At 37.0% G+C, this 25,313-nt stretch overlaps 3 protein-coding genes and 1 long non-coding RNA gene across 16 annotated transcripts in view; 1 reads left to right on the plus strand and 3 right to left on the minus strand.

The window, feature by feature from the left end:
- The first annotated feature begins 3,897 nt into the window (after nt 1-3,897).
- Nucleotides 3,898-5,212, plus strand: LOC131437152 (large ribosomal subunit protein eL28). 2 transcript variants are annotated; one of them, XM_058606315.1, is made up of 4 exons: nt 3,898-3,953; nt 4,197-4,298; nt 4,532-4,654; nt 4,837-5,212. In XM_058606315.1, the coding sequence occupies exons 2-4, from the start codon at nt 4,203-4,205 to the stop codon at nt 5,077-5,079; spliced, it is 462 nt and encodes a 153-aa protein (XP_058462298.1). In that variant the 5' UTR covers nt 3,898-3,953; nt 4,197-4,202; the 3' UTR covers nt 5,080-5,212. The 2 variants fall into 2 exon arrangements, with proteins under 2 accessions (XP_058462298.1, XP_058462299.1); XM_058606316.1 differs by lacking the exon at nt 3,898-3,953 and adding an exon at nt 4,007-4,131.
- A 936-nt stretch (nt 5,213-6,148) lies between these two features.
- Nucleotides 6,149-7,526, minus strand: LOC131437149 (uncharacterized). Its single transcript, XM_058606314.1, has 3 exons — nt 6,864-7,526; nt 6,516-6,801; nt 6,149-6,448 (listed from the first exon to the last, which is right to left on the minus strand). Exons 1-3 carry the CDS (start codon nt 7,061-7,063, stop codon nt 6,227-6,229), a joined length of 708 nt encoding a protein of 235 aa, XP_058462297.1. The 5' UTR covers nt 7,064-7,526; the 3' UTR covers nt 6,149-6,226.
- A 4,413-nt stretch (nt 7,527-11,939) lies between these two features.
- Nucleotides 11,940-13,707, minus strand: LOC131437300 (uncharacterized). 2 transcript variants are annotated; one of them, XR_009230745.1, is made up of 4 exons: nt 13,328-13,707; nt 13,154-13,267; nt 12,967-13,066; nt 11,940-12,902 (listed from the first exon to the last, which is right to left on the minus strand). It is a non-coding gene; the product is annotated as an uncharacterized LOC131437300 (long non-coding RNA). The 2 variants fall into 2 exon arrangements; XR_009230744.1 differs by having other exon boundaries at nt 11,940-13,066.
- A 3,296-nt stretch (nt 13,708-17,003) lies between these two features.
- The window catches only part of LOC131439306 (gamma-aminobutyric acid receptor subunit beta), a 206,343-nt gene continuing 198,033 nt past the window's right edge, over nt 17,004-25,313 (minus strand). For 10 of the 11 annotated variants that reach the window (XM_058610178.1, XM_058610172.1, XM_058610180.1 and 7 more), the window contains one exon: nt 17,004-25,275. In XM_058610178.1, coding sequence (XP_058466161.1) covers nt 25,111-25,275 — 165 coding nt within the window. In that variant the 3' untranslated portion in view covers nt 17,004-25,110. The remainder of the gene's footprint in view (nt 25,276-25,313) is intronic. The other variant, XR_009231098.1, reaches the window with a different exon arrangement.

Consider the following 25,313-nt stretch of genomic DNA (forward strand, 5'->3'; position numbering starts at 1 on the left):
TGCTTAGAAATTATTACTTTTTTACGCAAAAATTTTATCCAAACAATGTCCCTCATGGCAAGATATTATTGTAAATTTTTAAAAACAATAAATTAAACGTATTTGAAAAATTAACATATGTTTTGTTGTCTGAGTGTTACGATAGTTTAAATCAGGGATTCCCAAACTATTTTGGGTCATGGACCCCTTAACTTAAATTAACTTAGGTCTCAGACCCCCATTAACAAGTTCCTTTGAACAGTCAATTTCTTGCTTTTTTTAAAATTGATGTAAAATATGTGGTTTAAATGCACATATCCCGGGTTTGTAGTTCAATTGCGATAATAGAAAGTGTTTTTTTTTTTTCATAAATACGTTTATTTCTTAAGGCATTTTACATAAGTTTTTCTTCGCCGTAGCATCACTTTTACATAATATTCTTATCCTAATTTAATTCTAACATATTCACAACGTTTTGCATTTATTAAAACATATTTTCTTATTACTTAAATATCATCTTAGGTAACTCGTCATTAATTATGAAATCTACTCGGAAATATTATTTGAACCAAACGATTAACTTCTATAAATTATAAAATAAGCTGTTATTTTCAGACATTTTGTTAATAATTTCATAAACTGTTTCGAGTTTGTTTGTATCATTACATTATTTTTATTCTAATTTAGCTATTGGTTGAACTCATGGACGCAGCTGGGATCAGAACTAAGTCTTGAAAGGGGCCTTTATTAAATTGAAACTCCAGTTTTCTTTATGAAATGATAAATAAGTTTCATGTATGAAAGGTCACGACAAGCAAGAATGTCTCGAACTGGGATATTGGATAGTCTACCTTGGGTACGCAAAGAATTTATTAGTTGAGATCTGACATCACGATACTCCACGCATGTCCAAATGACATGATCAATATCTCGATAACCTTCGCCACAAGCACAATGATTAGTCTCGGAGAGCCCAATTCGAAGGAGATGTGCATCTAACGTGTAGTGATTGGACATGAGTCTGGACATCACACGAATGAAATCTCTACTCACATCCAGTCCCCTGAACCATGCCTTTGTCGATATTTTCGGAATAATTGAGTGCATCCACCGACCCAGATCATCTTTATCCCAAGAAGCTTGCCAGCTGGCAAGTGTTCTTTGGCGAGACGAGCTATAGAATTCGTTGAAAGCAATTGGTCTCTCATAAATTTCACCCTCAATAGCACCACGTTTGGCTAAAATATCGGCTCTTTCATTGCCAGGAATGGAGCAATGAGCCGGGACCCAGACTATAGTGATTAGATAATTATTGTTCAATATGTCGTTCAGGCACTGTTTTATTTTGCCCAGGAAAAACGGTTCAGTCTTGCCAGTCATGTTTGAGCGAATGGCTTCAATTGCACTCAGACTATCTGTGAAGAGGAAATAATGGTTTGGAATTAATGTGACGATTACACTCAAACTATAATGAACTGCTGCTAGCTCTGCTATATAAACAGATGCAGGTTCTTGAAGCCTAAATGAGGCCGAAACATTATTGTTGAACATACCAAACCCTGTCGCTTCTTCAATTCGCGAACCGTCCGTGTAAAACATTTTCTCAGAGTCAATATGCCTGAACTTACTTGAAAATATTTTTGGGATTTCCGTCGAACGTAGATGATCCGGGATTCCACGCACTTCGCGCTGCATGGATGTATCGAAAAATAAAGTTGAGTCAGGGACATTTAGGAGGCTGACACGGATAGGAATATATCTTGAAGGGTTGATTTCCTGTGACATATGGTTAAAATATACTGTCATGAATTTTGTTTGAGATCGAAGCTCGACTAGTCGTTCGAAATTATTAATTACCATGGGATTCAGCACCTCACATCTTAATAGCAGGCGTGATGAAAGCTCCCAAAATCGATCTTTTAATGGAAGAACTCCCGCCAGAACTTCAAGACTCATTGTATGTGTCGAATGCATGCACCCTAAAGCAATTCGCAAACAACGATACTGAATTCGCTCCAGTTTGATAATATGAGAGTTTGCAGCGGAACGAAAGCAAACGCATCCATATTCCATCACTGAAAGTATCGTTGTCTGATACAATTTTATTAGATCTTGCGGATGAGCACCCCACCAAGATCCTGTTATTGTTCGAAGAAAATTTACTCTTTGTTGGCATTTCGTTATCAGATACCTAATGTGTCCTCCCCACGTGCATTTGGAATCGAACCACACCCCGAGGTATTTAAAAGTTAAAACCTGTTGGATCATTCTTCCCATCATATGGAGCTGAAGCTGCGCGGGATCATGCTTTCTTGAAAAGACGACTAACTCTGTTTTCTCCGCAGAGAATTCGATACCAAGATGAACAGCCCAATCGGACAAGTTATCTAAGGTATCTTGCAATGGTTTATGCAGATCAATAGCTTTGGGTCCAGTAACTGAAACCACGCCATCATCTGCCAATTGTCTTAGTGTACATGGGGTTACTAGACAGCTGTCAATGTCATTTACGTAAAAATTATAGAGGAGCGGACTGAGGCATGAGCCTTGCGGGAGACCCATGTAGCTAATTCTGAATGTTGCCAAATCGCCATGTGAAAAATGCATGCGTTTCTCTGACAAAAGGTTGTGCAAATAATTATTTATAACCGCTGGAAGTCCATGTTGGTGGAGCTTGTCTGAAAGAACATCAATGGAAATTAGAAAGTGTTATCACTAAAAAGTAATGTCATTTTTAATGAACGTGTTATGATGAATTCTCCATAAAAATTTGGAATGCCATTACTTTAGTAATCATTAAGAATAGCATTAATAATTCTCGTTTAAGGGCAGCTAATGCTTAGGGCACAAATCTCCAAAAACTAGGGGAACGGGCCACTCTTTTTATCTGGTAAGACACAATGTAAACGTCAATAACGGCCCTTACACGGAATTATTAGCGGACCTTACACGAACATTAAAAGTATCATTACTCAAAAATAATATCATTTTTATGAACGTGTATGGTGCAGAGTGTATCATTTTAATGAACGTGTATGGTGACGAGTTTTCTATAGCGGCCCTTACACGAGAATTATTTTTGTCATTTTTAATGATGACTAAGTAATGATGTATTTCAAATTTGATATAAACTCGTCATTACTGCACCATACACGTCCATTAAAATGATATTATTTTTTAGTAATGACATTTTTAATGACTCGTGTAAGGGCCGCTATTACTGTCATTTTTAATGATCACTAAGTAATGATTTTCCAAATTTTCATGAAGAAGTCGATATTAGTTTTTAGTAATGATACTTTTAATGATTGTGTAAGGTCCGATAATTTTGTCCAAAACCACCCCGGTTTGTCATCTGCATACAATTCCTCTTGAAGTCGAAAATTATGATTCTTCGGTTCTAGTTCGCTGTCAAATGCTGTGTTCAAGCAGTGTTCACACGTTCACATTTATCTTCATGCGGTTGCACCAACATAAGGAAACGATTTCGATGGAATATAATCAAACTATAATAAACCACAATTTCTTTTTCTTATTCAAAAACAGGTCAAATTACTTGTTTTATAGTGAATACTAGACTAGAGTTATATTTATATTGGTTTTGAAGAAATTAACTTTTGACACCAGTGTGGTTTGATTGTATGGTAAGGTAGCTAACATATTGTTGAAAACAAAGCCACCAAAACAAAATGCGGTTTCAGGAACCAGCTTCCATAGCAGGGAGGTGTCCAAAACACTTTCGTAAACTGTGAGCATGATTCGTCCGATGCTCGAATTTACGGGGGTATCTTTCAATATTTCAAACATCGAAAAAACATCGAATTTTATTAGCCTCAGATAACCCGCTTGAAAAATAGTGAACTAATATTATTAGCTTGCAAATCTTATCTTTCTGTTTACTTCCGTTTTCCGATTAGTTACTGGATCGCTGTCACTTTTTGATTCTTTTCCATCTTGTCAGTCGTCGCAAATAGGTGAGTTGTGATCCGGCGCTCGTGAAGCGAACTTCCACATTAAATTGGATCGTTTTTTAAGTTCAAAGTTCCAAAAATGGATAGATTTATGATAGAAATAGTTCATTTCATTAAACTTTCGTTAATAACTTGAACTGCAAGTGATTTTAGAGAAATTAAAATACCTGAGCGAAAACGTGTATGAAGCTGGAAACGCCATTTTATGTTATTCGTTTTATATTCTAATATATTTTTTAATTTCAGATTACAATGGCGGATTCATCATCTCACTTGAACTGGTTGATCATCCGTGATCACAATGCGTTTCTCTTGAAACGTCGGAACATCAAGAAAGCTTTCAGCACGGTAAGGTTATGTTCAGTTTGTTTTGCTATCCGCATGCTCCCAACGGAAGTACATGATGATACCTTTACCACCGAGATCGCTGAACGTTCTTCGGAATGGTTCTGTTGATAACAATTTGCTACTTCTGATGTGCTTATACTTTCCGCTGGGAATTTTTATTGTTTTTTTCCTTTGTAAAGACAACGCGATAACAGCTTTTCCTCATTCTCATAGAACACAACACTTCTTTATAGGAGCCAAACAACCTGACCAATCAGAGTACATACCGTTACAGTGGACTGGTTCATAAGAAGTCGCTCGGAATCGTACCCGCCGATAAGGGTATAAGCGTGGTCTACAAGCGGCCAAAGAGACACGTAAGCTTATTAATTTCTCTTAATTTATATTCATAATATTCTGGTTTACATGAGGAAATGGTTTACTGAAAGTCCTATGAATTGACTACGTCCACTACCCAATACTGATACACAAAGAACATGTTTTTGAATGTACACGCAATTCAACTGGCATCTAATCAACTTGTGTGATTTCATTGTAGACCAAGCCTGCTAAGGCCACCGTGAAGGTAACGTTGAAGCATCGTTCTCGCCGCACATTGAAGAAGCTAAAGAACATCATCAATGCTAATCGCTACCGACGGGATTTGCGCCAGGCTGCTCTGCGTCGTGCCAGCGCCATCCTTCGTTCCCAGCGACCAACAACGGTCAACAAGAAGGTTAAGAGCACTGCAGCAGCCTCGGGAAGCACGGCATCTGCTGCTGCCCCTAAGAAGGCCGAATAAGCTGTTGACGGTGATGGGAGAATGCGAAGTCTGTGCGAGGGAGAAGTTAATTGTAATTGATTACTTCTGATAAATATTAACAGTCGTGAGCTCGGTGAGGGAACGACTTCAAATAAAAAGCTGTAAAACAATAGTTCTATCAATTTGATTCCATTATGTTTTGAATTTACAATCCACTGGCTTGGTAATTTGTGTCCGAATTTTTTGTTTTGATTTTATTAGCGTTTATAGCTTCAAATATTGCAACTGAATATTAAAATATTGAGAGATTTCATTGCACATATTGAACAGATCCCTCTGTAGAGAATGTATTGTTGGGTTAAAGAGTAGTTGATCATTTGACGTTTTCGTCATTCCGATGAAGTTTCCACTGTATATGCATTGACAATCACCCCTATTTTGTATTTCGATTGAATCGGGTTTTTTCGAATGAATGTAAAAATTGCAATTCTATCGAGCTACAGAATACAAAATTTTGTATTCGAACGAAACAATCCGATTCGAACGAAATACAGAATCGGGATGATTGTCTCGTGTAAGGGCCGAACTAGCGTTGTGCACCCATAAAATTGACATGTCAACGTGATGCGGTGAAATGACGTAGATATTTCTCACGAAGAGGAATTTTCAAAAATTCACTTCATTGTCCAATCCTTGTTCTATATTACAAATGAACCTTCAAGTAGGTTACTTCTTGTCTTTAAAAACATGTCTCCATTTCAGTGGGGCTGTTTTTAATCGCGTGTGATTATTACCTTAATTTATTTATAAATGGTCTATTCACACCTTTCCGATTCGGTTCAAATCCAGCACAGTTCCGTGCACACGTTCTTTCACATGTTTCAATGAGTGTATTCTGCTCAGTGCTAAGTCGGACAAGTGTGAATACACGCATTGAAGCATGTGAAAGAATATTATCCGTGCTTGGCACTGAACCGGACCAGTAAGGTGTAAATATACCTTAATGTAAGTTAGCAAAATACTTCGTAATTTGCGTTGAATTCGTATAGTCATAGCTCCTCGACGGGATGTGTCTAGTTTACCCTTACTCACTGTTTGGCAGTCAATATTGATTTAATCTTTGTTTTATTTAATACTTTCTTCCAGCTATGTCCTACTTAATGCTTTTTTTCAGATAATCACAGAATCAACAGTTCAAAACTCGAACATCTTTCCACCAAGTTTCCGAGTAATGGTACTTTTGCAGTTCAATGCCTCCCATTGGTACACTGTAGAAAAAATGTCCCAGTTTCCGTCTAGGCAACGATGTCTCCAGCAGATGTATCGGAAAGCAATCCAGCGACGGTGTCCAGTCGCAGTGCGGTGGCATCAGCCGACGTTTCCATCCGACTCGTTTATACATTGATTGCTGAAAAACATTTAAAACCGGTGAATATTTAAAATTTCACTGCTTGTGTGTGAAAATGCTTCAATACCACATCGTCACGCTGAAACACTATCAGTTCTACGAAAGGAGCTCTCTCCGGATTATCCGAGAATATTCGGTACACCCCCTCCGAGTGGATGTAGTAAATTTTCAAATCATTAGAGTAAAAATAGCGCAGAAAGCGTGCCTCCTCTCGGGCCATCAGTTCCTCATTGAACACACAGAATTCAGCCTTCCTTCGCCAGGGAAGCATTTTGGTCATTCGTATCTGACCCCATAGTGTGCCATAGCAGAGCATGTGCGTTAGCCCTTGTCGATCGAGAATTTCATGAACTCTGCGAAATAAAAGCTAGGATGTTTAGCACCGGAATTCTTTCATTATCTGCGGCATACTTACTTCTCAAACAGTTGCTCCAGTTCAGCTCGATACGAGTCGGACACATTGCAGGTGTGCATGAACCGCTGTAAATGAGTCTGGCTCCCATTATGTAAAGCGATTTGCCACCGGGCTATGTATAAGAAGGCAAGTAGCAGACAAAGCAACACCATCAGTTTGTACAGGGAAAAACGAATCATTCTACCCTTGCAAATTGCCATCCGTGCGATTGAAACAATGGTACTGATGGTTTTGTCATTTGTGTCGAATCTGGAGAACCCCGATATTGAAAAGAACAAGTATTGCGTTTAAGACGAAATGAATTTGTTCTTAACGGTGATTGTCAGATGATACAGCTGTGTGGAAAAGTAAACATTTACATGCCAATCTGAACACTCGTTACGCAGGCGCTGAATCTGCTATAACAGCGAACTACTGTAGTCAGTGACATCGAATGCTAAGGTTTGATTATTGAAGAGATCTTCGGTGAACCCAGAACTCTATGCTTGGATTTTGAATCGCATTAATCATTCGTTAGACAATCAATTTGAGCGACAAGGTTATGCAGAAAACAAGGATGGTCATTCCGAATTAAACAATTGAACTCAGTTTTTCAGATTGTCTTATGAACTGTTTACACTTTTCCGATCAGGTTCAGCGCCGGCAGAATTCCGTGCACGGACACGACTATTCTTTCACACACGCAGAGAAAAAAAAATTAAAAATAACTTAATTTGGGTTTCTTGCAGTGATTTTTTTATTGAAATGACAAAAGAAAATTATGATTAATTAACAATACATCAATAACCAATAATCTAGGAAATGGAAGAATTTATGATGATACGGTTCATTTAAACAGTAAACTTAGTTGTATTATTACACAAATAAGATTATAGATGATTTGAACCAGATTTTTTCTGATATAAAAGTATAGCAGGATTGAATCAATATAGACATTTTCGATAACATCAACTCAATTTTGGTTGATATGTAATAAATACTTGATTTATTTAAACAATAAAATTAGCTAGAACAAACAGTTTTTTTCATTTGACCAACATTTTAATTTAAATCAAACAGAGAACATTGTTAATTTCGAATTGGTTGTTGAAAGAAGAAATTAGTTCAAAACAATCACACTTAGATTGGATTGTCGATTTCAGCTGTTCTAACCTCGATAGCTGATTTTTTCAGTAACATTAACATTTCATCACGGCGGTACCTCAAGGTACTGCTGTCAACAAATGTTTATTTTTTCTGATATATCAGTAGAATGAAAATGTTCGGTAGTTCGGCTGTTCTAAACTTGTCAAAAGATGGAAAAATTACCGAACGAAGTTTAGTGTGATCATATTCTAGTTAGAAATCATCAGAAATCAAATTGAAAAATCTACTTACCGTTTTGTTATTTTTAACATGCTCCATTTCTCTACGTGCACGTTTCAATGTGTGTCCACTGATAAAAATTTGCACGATCGATTTAATATACTTTTTTTCATTTCTATACAAAACCAGCGATTTGTTTTAAGTTTTTCCTTTAGATGGGGTGTGTTTTGCTAATGAGTCGAACCAAATACAAATTATTTGTATTTTATCGAACTACATGTTTTAAACACTTCATTTTCTAGCGGAAATGAGTGCAGCACAAATGTATGTCCAAAACACTTGAATCTTTCAATTGTGTTTCAATTGAAATCTATGTGGAAAACAATGTGACATTCATATGAAATTCATATAGAATCTAGAGGTAACGATATATCTTATCGTTTTGATGTGCATTTCAGATAAACAAACTAATTATCAACAGTTTTTACACTCGTTTTATGAGTTAAGTGTATATTTTCATGAATTTCTTGTGTTCTACAAGTAGTGATAGTTCAAATGCTTTGCACATAATGCTAGCGTGCACGGAATTGCGCTGGTACTGAACCTCATCAGAAAGGTGTGAATAGTCCATTATGCTGATATTTCTCGGTTGATTTTCCAGAAGGCCGTAACAGCAAGTGACAGTTTCTCTTTGTTCACTCTCTCTTTCGATTATTGTGATGTGATCTAAAAAGATTTTCTTGGATTTCACAGTTCTGTTTGGAAGTCGAACGTTTCGAGCATTATTCTATGCAAAGAGTTAAGTGATAAACGTGTAAACCGTTTGGTAATTAATAGAAGAGAAAGTAAACAAAGAGAAACAGTCACTTGCTGTTACGGCCTTCTGGAAAATCAACCGAGATTTGGGATGAACGGGCATGTTAGTGTGATCATATTCTACACTAAAAAAAGTAGTAGTAATTGTTGCAATATTCGTGTACGCACTCAGTGTATGATCCAACCTTTTATTATTACATCGTGTTACGCGCCATAAGCGCGATCATGTCCTTTCTTTATTGACTATATATCTGTACTTCGCTATGTAAGGATCGCCTAATAAAATTCTGAAGTAAATTTCGAGTGAATAAAACATGGTGTCAGAAGTGGCCGTGTGAATTTAAGTACAGTCTCTCGCGTCATTTACGAAATCGCGAACAAAGGAAACAAGTGTTCAACGCATATCAAATTATTAGAACGATTGGAACAAGACGTTCAGCATCGGCAGCCATCTTATTTTTCTATCACGAGTGCAATAGCAGTTTTTTTAACGGAGTCCTCATCAAAATGGATCCAAATCAGTTTGCCCAGTTTTTAGAGCACCAAACAAAGCTGTTTGGACAACTCATGCACGGTCTAACGTCAGCAAAAAAATCATCTGCACCAGATCCGATGCAGGGATCAGTAGGACCTTCACTTGGGGCAAATATTTCAGTTCCGCAGCCAGCGCCGCTAGCTCTAGAAGGGGACATGGAACAGAATTACGAATTTTTCGAGAGAAGTTGGGATAGTTACACTAAAGCCGTGGGTATGGATCGATGCCCAAACGTTGATAACACTCAGAAAGTTAGCTTTCTTCTATAGGTGATTGGTGAGCCGGCAAGGCGAAAATATTTCAACTTTGAGCTCACACCAGATCAACAGAATAATGTGAAGGAAACATTAAAGGCCATTAAAGAAAAAGTTACGGCAAAGCGAAACACCATTATCGATAGATTGGATTTTTTCTCCGCATCTCAGTCGTCCGAAGAATCCATCGATGACTTTACCACTCATTTGAAAATTCTCGCCAAATCAGCCAAATTAGGACCACTGGAAACAGAGCTCATCACATACAAAGTTGTTACCGCTAACAAATGGTCTCAGCTTCGCACTAAAATGCTGACCATCACTGATATCACTTTGTCAAAAGCAGTTGATATGTGTAGAGCAGAAGAAATAGCAGCAAAACGATCATTAGACTTAGCAATTCCGACCAACACGGACGTGAAGAAAATATCATACCCTAAGAAAAACGGGCTTCGTTGTAAGTTTTGCGGTGAACGTCATGAATTCGCCAAGGGTATATGTCCAGCTTTGGGTAAAAAGTGTCACCGTTGCAAAGGAAAAAACCATTTCGAGAAAGTTTGCAACAAGCCTCGAATAGTTAAAAGAAGGAAATTCCAAAAGGTAAAAGAAGTCAAGGAAGAAACGAGTACTAGTACAGGTGATGAGTCGTCGACCGGCGAAGCTTCATCAGAAGAAAGTGAAGATGAATATGAAATTGGGAAAATTGTGGATAATTCGGAAAATGGAGGTAGTGTCATAGCGAACCTCAGTTTGAAGTTTGATAATACATGGAAACCAGTGAAATGTGAACTGGATACTGGTGCTAACACCAGTTTGATCGGTCGCCAGTGTCTAATAGAACTTAGCGAACATCAAAGCCCTACTCTGCTTCCTTCAAAATTACGTCTACAGAGCTTTGGTGGTAATCCTATCAATGTTCTTGGAGAAGTAAAAATCCCATGCCGTCGCAAAGGTCGAAAATATTCGTTAGTACTACAGGTAGTTGAGGGTAACCATCGCCCTTTGTTATCAGCTAAAGTATGTAGAATTCTCGGATTTGTGAAATTTTGCAAAGCAGTTTCTTTCGGAGCTCCGAAATCAACCGACTCATCGCAGAAGATGTTAAACGTTTATCGAGTAAAAGCACAAAGGATAGTAGAAGCTCACGAGCAGATTTTCGTTGGATACGGTAAACTAGCTGGTACAGTTTCCTTAGAAGTGGACCATTGCATTTCTCCTTCCATCCAGTCACCACGAAGAGTACCCATAGCTATGCGCGAGAAACTCAGAAAGGAGTTGGAGATACTTGAAAAGGAGGGTATAATCGTCAAAGAATCTAAACATACAGACTGGGTAAGTAACGTTGTAATCGTACAACGTGGCAGTCGAGTCATCCAGTATAAGAATCTGTTTGGATCCGATACCCCTTAACAAAGCACTCAAACGGCCAAATCTACAATTTGTTACACTTGATGAAATTCTTCCAGAACTAAGCAGAGCAAAGATTTTTTCTACTGTTGATGCTAAAAAAGGGTTTTGGCATGTAGTTCTAGATGAGCCCAGTAGCAAGCTAACAACCTTTTGGACGCCCTTTGGTCGCTACCGATGGACTCGTTTACCATTTGGAATAGCTTCTGCTCCTGAAATCTTTCAGATGCGCCTCCAGGAAGTTATTCAAGGTTTGAAAGGTGTCGAGTGCATTGCGGACGATTTGTTAGTCTATGGATCCGGTGACAGCCTAGAAGAAGCTCTCATTGATCACAACAACTGCCTGAATCAGCTGTTGATTCGTTTGAGAGAACATAACGTTAAGTTGAATAGGTCGAAGTTAAAGCTTTGCCAAACGTCAGTGAAATTTTATGGTCATGTGTTGACTAATCAAGGCATCAAACCAGATGAAAGCAAAATCGCCACAATTCGGAACTACCCCATACTGACAAACCGCAAAGAAGTTCACCGCTTTATTGGCATGGTCAATTATTTAAGTAGATTTATAAAAAATCTCAGCGCAAACTTTACAAATCTTCGTAAGCTTATCTTAGATTCTGTACCGTGGCAGTGGACGACTGTTGAAAATGAGGAATTTAACCGAATTAAATCACTTGTATCAGATGTAACAACGCTTAGATATTATAACGTTAATGAACCACTAACTATAGAATGTGATGCAAGCTGTTATGGACTGGGTGTAGTGGTCTTTCAATCTAACGGTGTTATTGGGTATGCATCAAGAACACTAACAGCGACCGAACGCAACTATGCTCAAATCGAAAAGGAGTTACTAGCAATACTGTTCGCATGCACTCGTTTTGACCAACTAATCGTAGGAAACCAAAAAACAGTCATCAGGACAGACCACAAGCCGCTCATCAGTTTGTTTCAGAAGTCGCTTTTGTCAGCACCACGTAGACTCCAACACATGTTGCTCAACCTACAGCGTTACCGACTATCCATCGAGTTTGTCACCGGGAAAGATAATGTAGTTGCAGATGCTCTGTCTCGTGCACCACTGGAGAAAGACCAATGCGAAGTTTTCACCAAACGTAATATATATAAAGTTCTGGGTGAAATAGAAGGGCTTCAATTGTCGAAATTCCTGTGCATTTCGGACAGCCGTTTGGAGGAAATAAAATTCGAAACCGAAAAGGACCAGTCGCTGCAATTGATTATCAGTTATATTCATAATGGATGGCCAGCAATCGCCGGCCGCGTACCAGACAACGTTAAAATCTACTTTAATTATCGCAACGAGCTATCTACTCAAGATGGAATAGTATACCGTGGCGATCGTTTAGTCGTGCCACATGTTCTTCGTCGAAAACTCATAGATTGCTGCCATATAAGCCACAACGGAATAGAGTCAACGTTGAAATTAGCCAGAGCCAATCTCTTCTGGCCAGGTATGTCGATGCAGATCAAAGACGTCGTTAAAGAATGTACCGTTTGTGCAACGTATGCAGCCTCACAACCGAATCCGCCTATGATGAGCCACTCTATACCGGTTTATCCATTTCAACTGGTATCCATGGACGTTTTCCAAGCAGAATATCGAAACATCAAACGTAAGTTCCTGGTGACGGTTGACCACTATTCGGATTTTTTCGAACTCGACATTTTGAAGGATTTGACTCCTGAGTCCGTCATCGTTGCCTGCGAACAAAATTTTGCTCGTTATGGTAAACCTCAGAGGGTGATCAGTGACAATGCAACCAACTTTTCCAATGTTAAAATGGCTCGTTTCGCTCGTGAATGGGATTTCGAATTAGTTACCTCAGCACCGCATCACCAGCAGGCAAATGGAAAGGCAGAAGCAGCTGTAAAAATCGCAAAGCGATTAATCAAGAAAGCAGATGATACTGGATCTGATTTGTGGTATGCTCTTCTGCATTGGAGAAATATACCTAATAAAATTGGCTCCAGCCCCGTATCTCGACTGTTTTGTCGCTCTACTCGTTGTGGTGTACCAATGTCGAAAGGAAATTTACTTCCGCGAATCATTGAAAATGTTCCTGCTTCTATCGAACAAAATCGCAAGATTTATAAACGGAACTATGATAATAGATCTCGGAAATTACCTGAGCTCCGGATTGGCTCTCCTATATACGCACAGTTACAACCAGAAACCTCAAAACAATGGAGTGCCGGAATTGTTACTGATCGTTTAAGCGAACGTTCATATCTAGTCAACGTGAATGGCGTTCCTTATCGACGCAGTTTGGTTCACTTAAAACCACGCAATGAACCCAACGCGACACTTAACCGATATCCCACAGTTCCTGATTTGAATTTTGCTTCTACTCCAAATACCACAAGTCAAGAAACTGTTTCTTCTGCTGTTGAGAATTCGAATGTTTGTTCTGAAAAAATAGTTCCGTCAGAGTTTGCTACGATTGAATCATCAACCATTTCATCACCACCAGTGTTGCCGAATAATCGAAAATCATCTTCTTCTACTACAAGCGTTACAGAAACGTTATCACCAGTGAGAAAAGCTACGTTTACGTCCACCAACAATAGGAACGATAGGATCATAAGGCCAAAACGAATTACTCGCACTCCAGCTAGATTTAAGGATTTCGAAATTAATATTGAGTAGATTTTATTTGAAAGTGAGGAGGATGTTGCAATATTCGTGTACGCACTCAGTGTATGATCCAACCTTTTATTATTACATCGTGTTACGCGCCATAAGCGCGATCATGTCCTTTCTTTATTGACTATATATCTGTACTTCGCTATGTAAGGATCGCCTAATAAAATTCTGAAGTAAATTTCGAGTGAATAAAACAGTAATCACTTTGAAATCGATTTTCTTCTACTCCGAGTGTACTTTTATTGCTGATATCTATTGATACTATTAAACAAACGATAAAAATGATGCAAATCACTACTACGAATATGAAAATTTTCGAAAGAATCCTCCTTTTCTTGGTTCCAATTTTCATTGTCAGGTGTCGCTACCGGTAATTCAGCTTTGCGACAATGTAACAATAAAATTGGATGTTGGTGTACTTAGTACTTAGAGTTACTAGAAATACTGTAAAAATAGAAAAATTTGGTTGTTTAACAAGAGACTACATGACATGCAACGAGAGCAACAAAAGACTATTTGTGTTGGAATTAAGTTATATCGTTTATTTGGCCGGGTTCTTAACTTAAAGTTGTTAACTGGGTGATGGCATTCTGAATTCATAGTTATAATCGATACACAAGTGACAATGACCAAAGTAACCAGAAATTCCACAATAAGGGTTATAGAGGTATTTTGGCCACTTCATATATTTTGGCCCCCCCCAACAAACTTTATAAATTTCAACGATTTTCAAAGATATTACAACATTTGGTGAATATTTTTACAAAGTGGGCCAAAATAAAATCAATCCTACAGTGGGCCAAAATACCTCTGTTACCCTACCTACCACTTTCTTGCTGCTTAAAAGTACACGTGGAACATTTGAGAACTTGAAAGTACAGAACAAGTTCCGCGTGAACTTTATCGCTGCATAGAAGCAACAATTTATTCTAGAAGTAGCTTAGAAGTTCTGGGCCGCTTAGAATGCTATTGATGAACTTTAAAAGGTGATTAAGCCAAATCACTCCATTTTATCCGAACTTTTGGTTAGTTGGGGAGATACAATGATTCTCAAACGATAGAAAGAAAATGAGGTATTTTTTTGAAAAGTGATTTAAATGAACAACTTAATGGGAAAGAGATAGTTTGCTGCATGCTCGCGTTCAGCCTATGAGATGTATTTTTTCACAAATATGTACTTCCGCAATGTTAGACATTTACTTTTTTCGAATCTATCTTTCCTTGAGTAAAGCTAAACCGATGAAAAATTGTTCTGACTGAATTCCGCAGTTAAATTTGTATTCAATAAAAAATTGTCATTTCTCGGTTGATTTTTCATTAGGGCGTATGAGCAAGTGACAGTTTCTCTGTTTACTTTCTCTTCTATTAATTATCAAGCAGTTTCCACGTTCATCACTCAACTCTTTGCATGAAATGATACCCGAAACTTTCGACTTTTAAACAGAGTAGTGAAATCAAAGAAAATTTTTTTTAATCACATCACAATAATTGAAAGAGAGGGTGACTGAGGAGAAACTGTCACTTGCTTATACGCCCCAATGAAAAATCAATCGAGATTTGTGCAAACCAATCGATGTAAGAATTTTTTAAAGAATACTACAAATAATTCTAGATGTTCAATAGAGCGATTTTAATTTTTACTCATTTGTCATTTTAGATAAATTTTGGAGATAAATTAAAATGGCAGCTAGAGCCCTTTATTGATTTGCGTAAAGAGTGGCAGGAGTTGCATTGTGCGTTCGAGCTATTTTTATATCTTCGAAATTTAGAAAACCAACATGATAAACATTGAAACAGGGATGTGACGAAACTTTCGATAATTTTCTACTTTTCACGTTCTATCTATCCGCTTAGTTTTTTCGGAGATGGCTAAGCCCTTTTCAATATGCTTAGGCTCGTTTGAAAGTTTGGGTCATTGATCAAGTTCAAGTGGTCTATTCGGGTTCCGGAGCTATAAAGAAAAAACTTACTTAAAAGAAAAAACGCTCTGGTAAGTTCTTACGCTCAATTTTCTTGCAAAACCCTGTTATTCCTACTTCCGGAGATATAATAGCATAAGTGACGTAACCGACAAAACGCAGTCAGTAAACAACAAATATACCGAAATCAGCAAATCCGTTTGCCGTTATTTCGAACAGTGAGTTAGCTTTTACTGAAACTCGGTGAGACATTTGTCACCTAATGTCTCTTTTCGATTTTGCAAAGCACCACGTCGCCATTGTTCGAGAAGCTGGAAAACATATAAATTTGGAAAAGGAAAATATTTTTATATTATACTTTTTGCCAAGACGATTATCGAGCACTCGGCTGTGCGAATCTCGGCATTTTTTTGTTAATTGAAGATCTTGTAATTTATAGTCTTCCCGAAACCGAAAATTTCAGTAAATGCGAATTACCTGTCAAATGAAAATTACTAAGAATTTCAGTTGTTTTAACGTTTACCGAGCTCTCGACTGTTCAAATCTCGGCAAAGTTTTGAAAAGGTTCGGGAAAAAATCTAAGAGTATATCACGCCTTTTTTTTAAAACGGCCAATAAACCATCCATCAACATTCACTTTGAAGAGTAATTTCGAATGACTCGGCACTCGCTGAGAGTAAGTCATAATAGTAAACGGCAGAGAAAAGTTTTCTCTTTCGTCTGGTGTTGAATTTAATACTCTATCTTTCATAGCTCGCTTGCAATTTCTTTCGAAAGTGGAAGTTGTCAGGTGGCTTAGTGGCCGTTCTCAAAAAAAAAAAAAAAACGCGTGGTATGATCAAGTGTAAACAAAACACATTCTTCTCGCGGTAAACTACTGTCATACAGTGGGATTTGAGATAGGTTAACTCACACCCACACACACGTACAAGCACACGGCAAACTAGATTTATCACAATTGTTGTATTATCGGATAGTTCGAATAAAAATGCGGTAGAACGCCACATTTTTTTTATTTAAAATGTTTATTTTTCATTTTTTCTTATAACTTTTTTTGTTGAAACGTTACATGGTTTTCCAGTGCTTGCTTCTTTTTTTTGGATCCTATCAACACCCAGAGTGTTTGTTCTTCTCCTTCATGCTTCGCTCACTTGGATGTTTGATCGTTCTTTCTATCGTTTTTTTTGTCATTTTGTTGTTTAAAAATACCCAACATAACAATAAATGAAAACGTATATATTGGTTTGGTTTCACCTAAACAAAACAAATTATATTCTGCATTGTGGTATCATAACAGTAAATATTCTAGTACGTTGTTCAACTATTCTTGCCTGCTTACAAGTTTAGCTGTTGCCTTGTTCTGTCTTCTAATCTGTCAGAACGAATACAAGTTTATCTTCTCTCCTGCTTCTTTGGATATCTCAAGTCTATTTTGAATAAACTTTTCATTATATTTTCGCTAGTGTTTTTTTGTCCAGTTACGCTTAAATATTGAACTAGTGGCTTCTCTTCGGGACACCTACGTAACGTCTTTGATGGTTGACACTCGCGCAATGCGCCAAGGGAGGTTGTTGAATCGAAATGTTTCGATTAGCTGTACTGTCGGAGATTGCTGACGTTAACAAATTAGAACATATTTCTTTCGCTTTAGTTAATCACCCGTTTAGGGTTACTAGTTGAGGGTAAGTTGATTCCCGTACGCACATGTCGCCAGTGTCCCCATCAAAGTGTGCCAGAAGAAATATTGCACGGTTTGTGTGTACATTGGTTTTGGTTTGAATAGATTTCGAGTACAGGATAGAATCTTGCGAGTTCTTTTTGCGGTCTTGAGTGTCGTTTTATGCATTTTTTTTGTTGAATTTATTTTTTTATATAATTTTTTTACGCTAATCTGAATTATTTTTTTTCCTTTTTTTGTGCATTGAAGTTGAATGTACATTAGGGTGATTCATTTGTCGAACTAAAATATTTACAAATATAATATGAACGATATTTTTGTATTCTTTATTGAATTTTGTTGTTGCATATTACATTCCTATATAAAAAATTTTATATTTATTTAGAATTTTTCTTGTGTTGCGATATATATACTTTTTCTCATATATTCATATATTGTGTATATATTTTATTTACTTTTACTCGTTTTTGTATTTTTTCTGTTTTTTCCTTAACTTCCTATAGATAAGTACAGTGAGTATTTAACACTTACTTATACATCTGCTTTTGAATTTTCACTACATTTTTTTTTGTTTGCTCGTTTTTCATTTGCTCCTTCTAAACTCAATCACAAACTGGCTTTACAAGACGTTTTTTTTTTGATTTTCTAGCTGACCATTCCCCACTGTTTGAGAGTGCGTACTTTTAGTGTCCTCGAAGAATGCGTGTTATTATGTGTTGCTCATTGAAGCGCTCGGATTCATTATGACATTCGAGTGGTTCCTCAACGTAGAATTGAAGGCATTGGAGCCACTTGAATGACAGCGGACTTTTTCTGGGACAGACGTCTATTGTTTTTTTCTTCGAAACAACACTAGTTGTTTGTCACTCCGTCCTATCTGATATTCGTTTCCAACTACTTAATTTATTTACATGAAAAAATGAACCGAAACGCACTTATCAGTATGTGTAGTTGTATTATTCACGCAACCAAAGTTGGAGAATGTTGGAGAATGAAAAAAAATGTAATAAACATTCACGGAATCAATCTACTAGGGTAATTCATGTAATAAGTAAAATGGCACGCCTATTGGAAGAGTTTAGCTACAGAAGCGAAAGGGGCCAGTACAAAATTTTTGATTTGGACCAATAATCTTAACTCTACGGTAGTCAATTTTAAAGGTGCGCTTAGTAGAACGTGTATTCTATTCTTCCGTCGAGTGCTACATTTAAGAACTATTAGCATGGGTGATGGAAACAGATGGATACAATGTGCTTTGAAAAATCTGGTGACAATCATTTTTTTTTGAATAACACTATGTCTCGGATGAGATGGTTTTGTGCAGTCAAAGCTGTCATCCACGTTCAGTTGCTGTGAGTTTTATCGAATGAAAAAAGCGATCTATCAACTTAACACTGAAGTGTACAGGAAAACGGTTTTTGTTTGAAATGGATGTGCAACGTTTAGTATTCAGTGGATTCTCTGAAAAAATTTCTTTTTTTACTTTTGTGGCAGTTCAGGAAGTTGAAGACTTCCGTAGATGTGCGGACTGACAGTTTTGAATGCACTGAGCATAAATCAAGGTTTGTGGGATCCGAACAAATAGGATCTTTGGAAACCAACTTACGATAGTGGCTGTTATTAGCATATGTATCTTCTCGCATCCGCTTAGTTTCTGTTCGTTAAAATATGAAATTTCGTCTGTTTTAATTTGGTGAACAACTACTTCATAACGTGTTTTCAATTTATCTAGTTTTGCTCGCCATATCTTGGCGGTTGAGTTTGGTTTATTTTCGGTTTAATTTCAACTTTAACATATCCGTTTTCTGGTTGGAGCTTGTTGATATTAATTTATGACCTAATCTCGAGCATTTTATTTCAATTTTCTGTTAAGTTATAACTTCATAGTATTGCATCCCTTGTCTTAGGTGTCTAGTAATGTCATCTCTTTTTTTATAAACATTTTCCACGGCCTGTTTGGATTTACTTACGTTTTATTCGCAACATTTTAGTTGTTCTGGTTTACCTCATAGACTATAAATTAAAAGTATAAATACGCATTTTTATTTCATTATTAAAAATTACTTATTCACACGGTTTCTCATTCTTTTCTTCATGAAAAATAATTGAGCAGTTCTGTTTTTTTGTCAGTTTCAATTGAAAAACAAATTTCAATTGAAACGAGTGAAAAGACACATAATCTACAGATATTTGACGAGTAAATATCTTATACTTACGTTCTTACTTGTTATTCGCTAAGGTTGCTCTTAACTAGTTTCTTTTGAATATTTTTCCTTTGAATTTAATTTGCTACCGCTGTTTTTGTCTGTTTTATTTTTATTTTCTTTTTACTTGTTTTTTTCTGCTTTGCGTGTATAAAATTTTGATTCAACAATATATCGATTGAACTGAAGCTTTGAAACATTTGTTCTATTTTACTTGGCTTTGGAAGCATTTATACGTTTTTGGGTCCGACTGATCGGGCTTGACGGAAACCGATAAACCTCGGGACTTGATCAAAGACGATTGAACCGAATGAACTTTCGACACGTTAGGCAACACGAAATTAAAGAAAATCAATATTCAATAATCGTTTCGAAGTGTGTTTCGATTTCGGAAATCAAAAATAATCTAGGAAACAATGAGTAGATTTGGAATAAATTAAGCTTCTCGAAACATGGCCTCGGAAAACTATAGTAGTAACTGTCGCAATGAAATTCAAAATATTTGACAAATAAAGTAAACTGACCCAATCAGTCTAGACAGTGCGTCATGTTCTGTGATGTGAAGATTTAACAAAATATGTGTGTTTGTGTTCCAACGTGCTGAATCGAAGTGTGCTGTACTGTGTTGTGTGTGAGTGTGTGTGTAGACGCGTCACATTCAAAACCGCTCATATAACAATGGTTTACTATGTCAAAATTGAAACGTTGGATAAAGAGTCTGTTCAGTGTCAACACAGGCCTAGTAAATTTTACTGTTTTCTTTATACCGAAAAGAATGTTTTTCTGACTGTTTTAAATGGTTTCCTTAAAAATTTAGAATTTATTTTCATGTATTTCAACAGCGCTGGAATCTTTCCTCCACTTGTCAGCTGGCGTGTGTAGTCAATTGTTGTTTGCAGTAATAGTGGTGTGTTACTCGTGGAATTTTTTTTCGTGTGGCCAACTTGGTTTGTTTTTAACAGGCTACTACTATTTATAGTACGGAAAGTGTTTTTTTATCAACTTTTTGGGTTTCTATTTAAATTAAATGCTTTTTTTGTTGCTTCTGTTTTAGAAAATACATATTTACAAGTTCTCTAGGTAAGATGATGGGTGATTGGTGCATTCTGTGTATTTGTGTCAGTGGCAAAAGTAGTCTGAATGGGTACCAATGGGTTGATCTCGATCAATCTCTCCAATAGCTTCTTTGCTAGATACATTCAGGACACATAGTACTGGTTTGATGTGTTTGAAAACATATTAGGTCACTGTTCGTTGGACACTCAACAAGAAAGCAACGTATTACAGATTTTTTTCAAGCAAAATGCAACATGCCGAGTCAAACTGCAATCCTCGAACATGCGCTTCGATCAAATGCTGGAGATTTCTTCACTGAATATCTGTGAAGCATACATAAGTAACCATCAATTTCTCATATTCGCTTTACATATATCTTAAAGGCAGATATAATACAGTATGGTCTCATATCTGCTTTTTATGCATCTAGAAAACACACATAAGACATTGTGGTTAATTGAAGTCTATTAAATGAAGCAAGGTGATTTCGTTTTTGTTAGAAAAGCTCTGTATTGAGTCTTGTTTATCCCAACTCCTTGGTTCCCGTTCGTACCTTCAAAGGGTTTCCTATGTTGCAATACTATTAAACTTCACTGACGTAGGAAACAGTACGGCTCGGAAAACCTGAAACCGAAGCTGAAAAGTATTTCAGATAACTGAAATTGCCTAGTTGCTTTCTGATGTAACCTAGTGAAATATTTTTCCATTTTTTCATGTCAGTTTGTCCAGTCAGTGTTGGGTTGGACTCGCATTTCGAATTTCTAAATTCCGCAAAAGTCCCTGAATGATTAGAACACTTTCTTTTCATCTCACAGCTATGAATTGCTAAGTTGAAACAATGCATCTTAATGGATATATCTGGGCTATCGGCAAAATTTATTCAGTAAACAAATATTGTAAAAGTTTGTCAGTCTCATTCACTATGAAAACAATGAACATATTCTCAACATTCTAGGTCAGTTAAAAGATAGTTTTTGGTTAGTTGTGGGTGATTACAATTTAATAAAGAATACTCAATACATTTTAAGGATTTGTGGTTTTGGTTAAATCTCTGATAATCAACTATAAAAACAATGAATTTCCTTGATTTGTGAATTTGATTTTTACTTTACGATTACTCCGTAAACACAAATAAAACATATTGCGGGAAGTTATTTAAACTATTATGACTGTCTTTTTTAGTCAATTTTAATATATTTTTTGTATGTTTCGATTCGTTTCATTTAGAAATACATACGAAAAACTAGGACATTTTTCAAATCTTCAAGAAAAATCTGAAAATTATCACTTTTGCTTAGTTCAAACTTCAATGTTCGCCACTTGAGCAGCGCAGCAATCGTAGAAGAGCTGACATGATTATGCAATAACGGAACCTAGCAACTTTTCTGTGATTGCTGCGTTGACCAAGTTCAAACACAAAACTAATGGCGTTTTTCCTTGAAAAACACTGGTGGCGTGGATTGCTCTGGTTTTCCAATTTCGAGCAGAAATGCATTATTTTAACAGTGTTTCATTGCCATTTCTGCTCGAAAGTGCAAAACCAGAGCAATCCACGCCACCAGTGTTTTTCAATGAAAGTAAGTTATTTTTTGTTTACAGACCCATTGGATTAGGCTATCAGTGATAGCTTCGTGCTGTTACAGAACCGGGCTGGCACAGCACAATTAAAAAATCTATTTTTCTAGTAAATTTTTTAAAAGTAACCACCATGATCTCGGAGCAACTCGCTCTAACGTTGCGAGCCTTGCCGGAAGTACAGTTCAACCTTCAGTTAGTGATTTTCAACAGAACTTACTGAAAAAATGATGTTTCATAATAGATTACCGAACGAAACTAAATGCAAAAGCCCATTACGCATTAAAATCAGATTTTAGATTTTAAAGTAGTTTCGAATGACATTTGGGAACGAAATTATCGAATTTACTATCGGATGATGCCTTTTTTTCGTTTCGCTTACCAACCCAATCGTGTCCGTCTGTCTGTTAATCAGTCAATTTGTCATGTTCAAGTTAACTGATTTGATGAGTTTGATCGTTTTTGATGTCACACTTTATAAATGTTTTGACCGGTTGTGAGCCCTTAGAAAACTTGCTTGTTCGAAACAAGCTGAGCATTGCTCGCGAGTTTCTGTTCGTTTACAATTTTAATTGCAGCTGATCTATATTTAAGATGAACTCGAATAATTTAGGCTTTACGCTGAATTCTTCCAACATTTAATTTGCATCTACGATTTCGAGTAGAACGGTACGTAACATTTTTTTGTTTTGTTTTTCACTAGATTTTTTTTAGTATAAAAATTATCACCATTGGGATACGTTTTTGCCATTTTCTGTTGTGCTACTGCTCCTGTTCGAACATATAAACTCACTATAAAGGATGTCGTTTGTAATCTCGTGTGTTATTCCCTTCCCTGGACTGGAGCAAGAGTGGTTTTATCAAACGTGGTGATTGTTTGTTTGACAGGGTTCTCGGCTATGTAGTTAAAAATGTTATTTAACCTTCAGAAAGATAGAGTGTGTATATTTGGTTGTTGTTGTTCTGTGAGCAGAATGTGTTTTTTGCTGTGGTAATAATTTTGTTCACGTGCATCATATGTTCGAATTTATGCATACAGTTGCTGATCTACTGTGTAAAAATCGTTTCCATATTTTAGTAACTTTAATCGGTTCAAAGCGGACAGTTGGAATAATACGTAAAAAAGATTTAACGCATTTAACAATACAAAAATCAATGTTCACTGTCCCACCTATACGCATATTCGAGTTGTGAGTTTTTTTTATTTGTTTTCGTTCATAGTATTTTGTTTGGCAAATATATTGGAAGCATTCGGAGAATCAACTTTTAATATAATTAATAATTAATTTCGCATTAATTTTTCCAACCATTTCGTTCAGCTCGGGCATGATTTTGCGCACCACCACCCCCAATTCGCTATCTCTCGCCATCAATCTCGTTTCGGGTTTGGCTTGTTCCCATCTTACCGGTTCGGGGTTGTGGAATCATTTTACGAGGAGGATTTAATGGAGGAATTCTACGACGCCGGCACCCTAGGGAAACGTGCTGTGAAAGGCAAAGATTATTACACATCCTGCAAACCATCCTGCCTAGATGGCTGAAATGAATTTCACCACCAGCAAAAATCGTCCTTCCATGTACGCCTGCTAGGAAATGGCATCGTTTCAGATTGAGTGGATTGTTGTTCCGCTTACTGATTAGAACCGATCCCTTTCTCCACATGGTAGCTGCTTCTTCTTTCGCAGGCATACCAATCCTTTTTTGTCGTTCTCTGGCCCGTCGTATGAAGTGGCTGCCGTGAAGAAAATGATTTTCGGCAGTTTATGGTACCGTTTCACACTAGCACTCGCTCCCAGGAGGCAAATTGATGCTCCGTAATCTAGTCTGCTGTCAGAGATCGATGCTGTTCATGGTGACTTTGCTTGTTGTTTGCGAATCGGGACGAAGAACATCCTCGATCTGATGTTGAAAACGTGAACCAAACCCAAATCCTAACCTTTTAGTGTTTCATCCTGTCCGATTTCTCTGATTTTACATCGATTGATTAATTAGCATGTAACATCTTAAGTTTCTAAACAGAACAACCAAAATACTACGGCCTTTAATAGAAACGAAACTTGCTTGCTATGTGTGTCTGCTCGTTCTCGTCTAACAAACTTTATCAGCAGTGGGCTTGCCTAAGCCGCTTATTGCCGGGACCTCGAGTGACTCTGAACTGCCATTGTTTTTGAATATCGAAAACTTTTTTTCCCTACATTTTGTTAATTATAACTTGAATTCAGTGAATTTGTGTGAGTGTGTTATTTGTTATTGGTTTCAGTAGTTTGGAAAATTTTATTCGTTCCTAGACTCATTCAGATCACGTTTTTTTCTGTTGTTTAGTGAAGATATCCTTTTTGCTTGCTTGAATTTTTTTTAATTAGCTCCTCAATTTGCTTATCACCTAGTCATTATTTCTCCGTCTTGTTCTTTTGTTTTTGCTCTTGCATACCACACGCGTGTTTCTATGTGTTTTTTGTTTTGAATTAGGAATATTTTTCGTTACTTTGCTATGTTAATTATCAGTAACGGTAAAATCTAGTGTTTTCTTTTTCTTTGTCTCTTGTATACGTATAAAAAAGAACCGAAACTGTAAATAGGTAAAAATAAACCCTAAAAATTTCTTATACTTTTGTTGTTATATTTTCATCCTCATCTCGCTTACCTTCCGTGTGTCCTGTCGTGTGTTCTATACAAGTGTCTACAGTGTATGCATGAGTGTTTGGGTTCGATCCTAGCTCCTGACTGACCCTAGTCTGTTCGTTTGAAACTGTTTCTTTACTTCACTATTGCGCACTCTGTCTCCATCTCCTTCTGTTACCACGTCGGGTCGTCGCTTCTTCGTCATACCCGCTCACTTCTCCTCACCGAGCAGTACCAGATCATCTGCAACGACGTCGCTCACGTGCAGATAAATGATCCAGTACATCAGGTTAAAGCACACGAAGCAGACCGGGAAAACGATACGGGAGTACTTGTCAATGTCCGAGGGCGTAATTCCCAGCAGTTTGTTGATGTCCTGCGGAAAAATGTAAGAGAAGAAATTTGGATTAAATT

The sequence above is a fragment of the Malaya genurostris genome, chromosome 3 (assembly GCF_030247185.1).
Source record: "Malaya genurostris strain Urasoe2022 chromosome 3, Malgen_1.1, whole genome shotgun sequence".
In the NCBI taxonomy this organism is placed as follows: Eukaryota; Metazoa; Arthropoda; class Insecta; order Diptera; family Culicidae; genus Malaya; species Malaya genurostris.

Bases quoted from the DNA above. Each gene is read 5' to 3' on its own strand.
- LOC131437149 (XM_058606314.1), bottom strand. From the start codon at position 7,063: ATGGCAATTTGCAAGGGTAGAATGATTCGTTTTTCCCTGTACAAACTG. The intron at 6,802-6,863 runs GTAAGTATGCCG...TTTATTTCGCAG, and splicing joins CTGGAGCAACTGTTTGAGAA to AGTTCATGAAATTCTCGATC. The intron at 6,449-6,515 runs GTATTGAAGCAT...AATGTTTTTCAG, and splicing joins TGTTTCAGCGTGACGATGTG to CAATCAATGTATAAACGAGT.
- LOC131437152 (XM_058606315.1), top strand. From the start codon at position 4,203: ATGGCGGATTCATCATCTCACTTGAACTGGTTGATCATCCGTGATCAC. The intron at 4,299-4,531 runs GTAAGGTTATGT...ACTTCTTTATAG, and splicing joins TCAAGAAAGCTTTCAGCACG to GAGCCAAACAACCTGACCAA. The intron at 4,655-4,836 runs GTAAGCTTATTA...ATTTCATTGTAG, and splicing joins ACAAGCGGCCAAAGAGACAC to ACCAAGCCTGCTAAGGCCAC.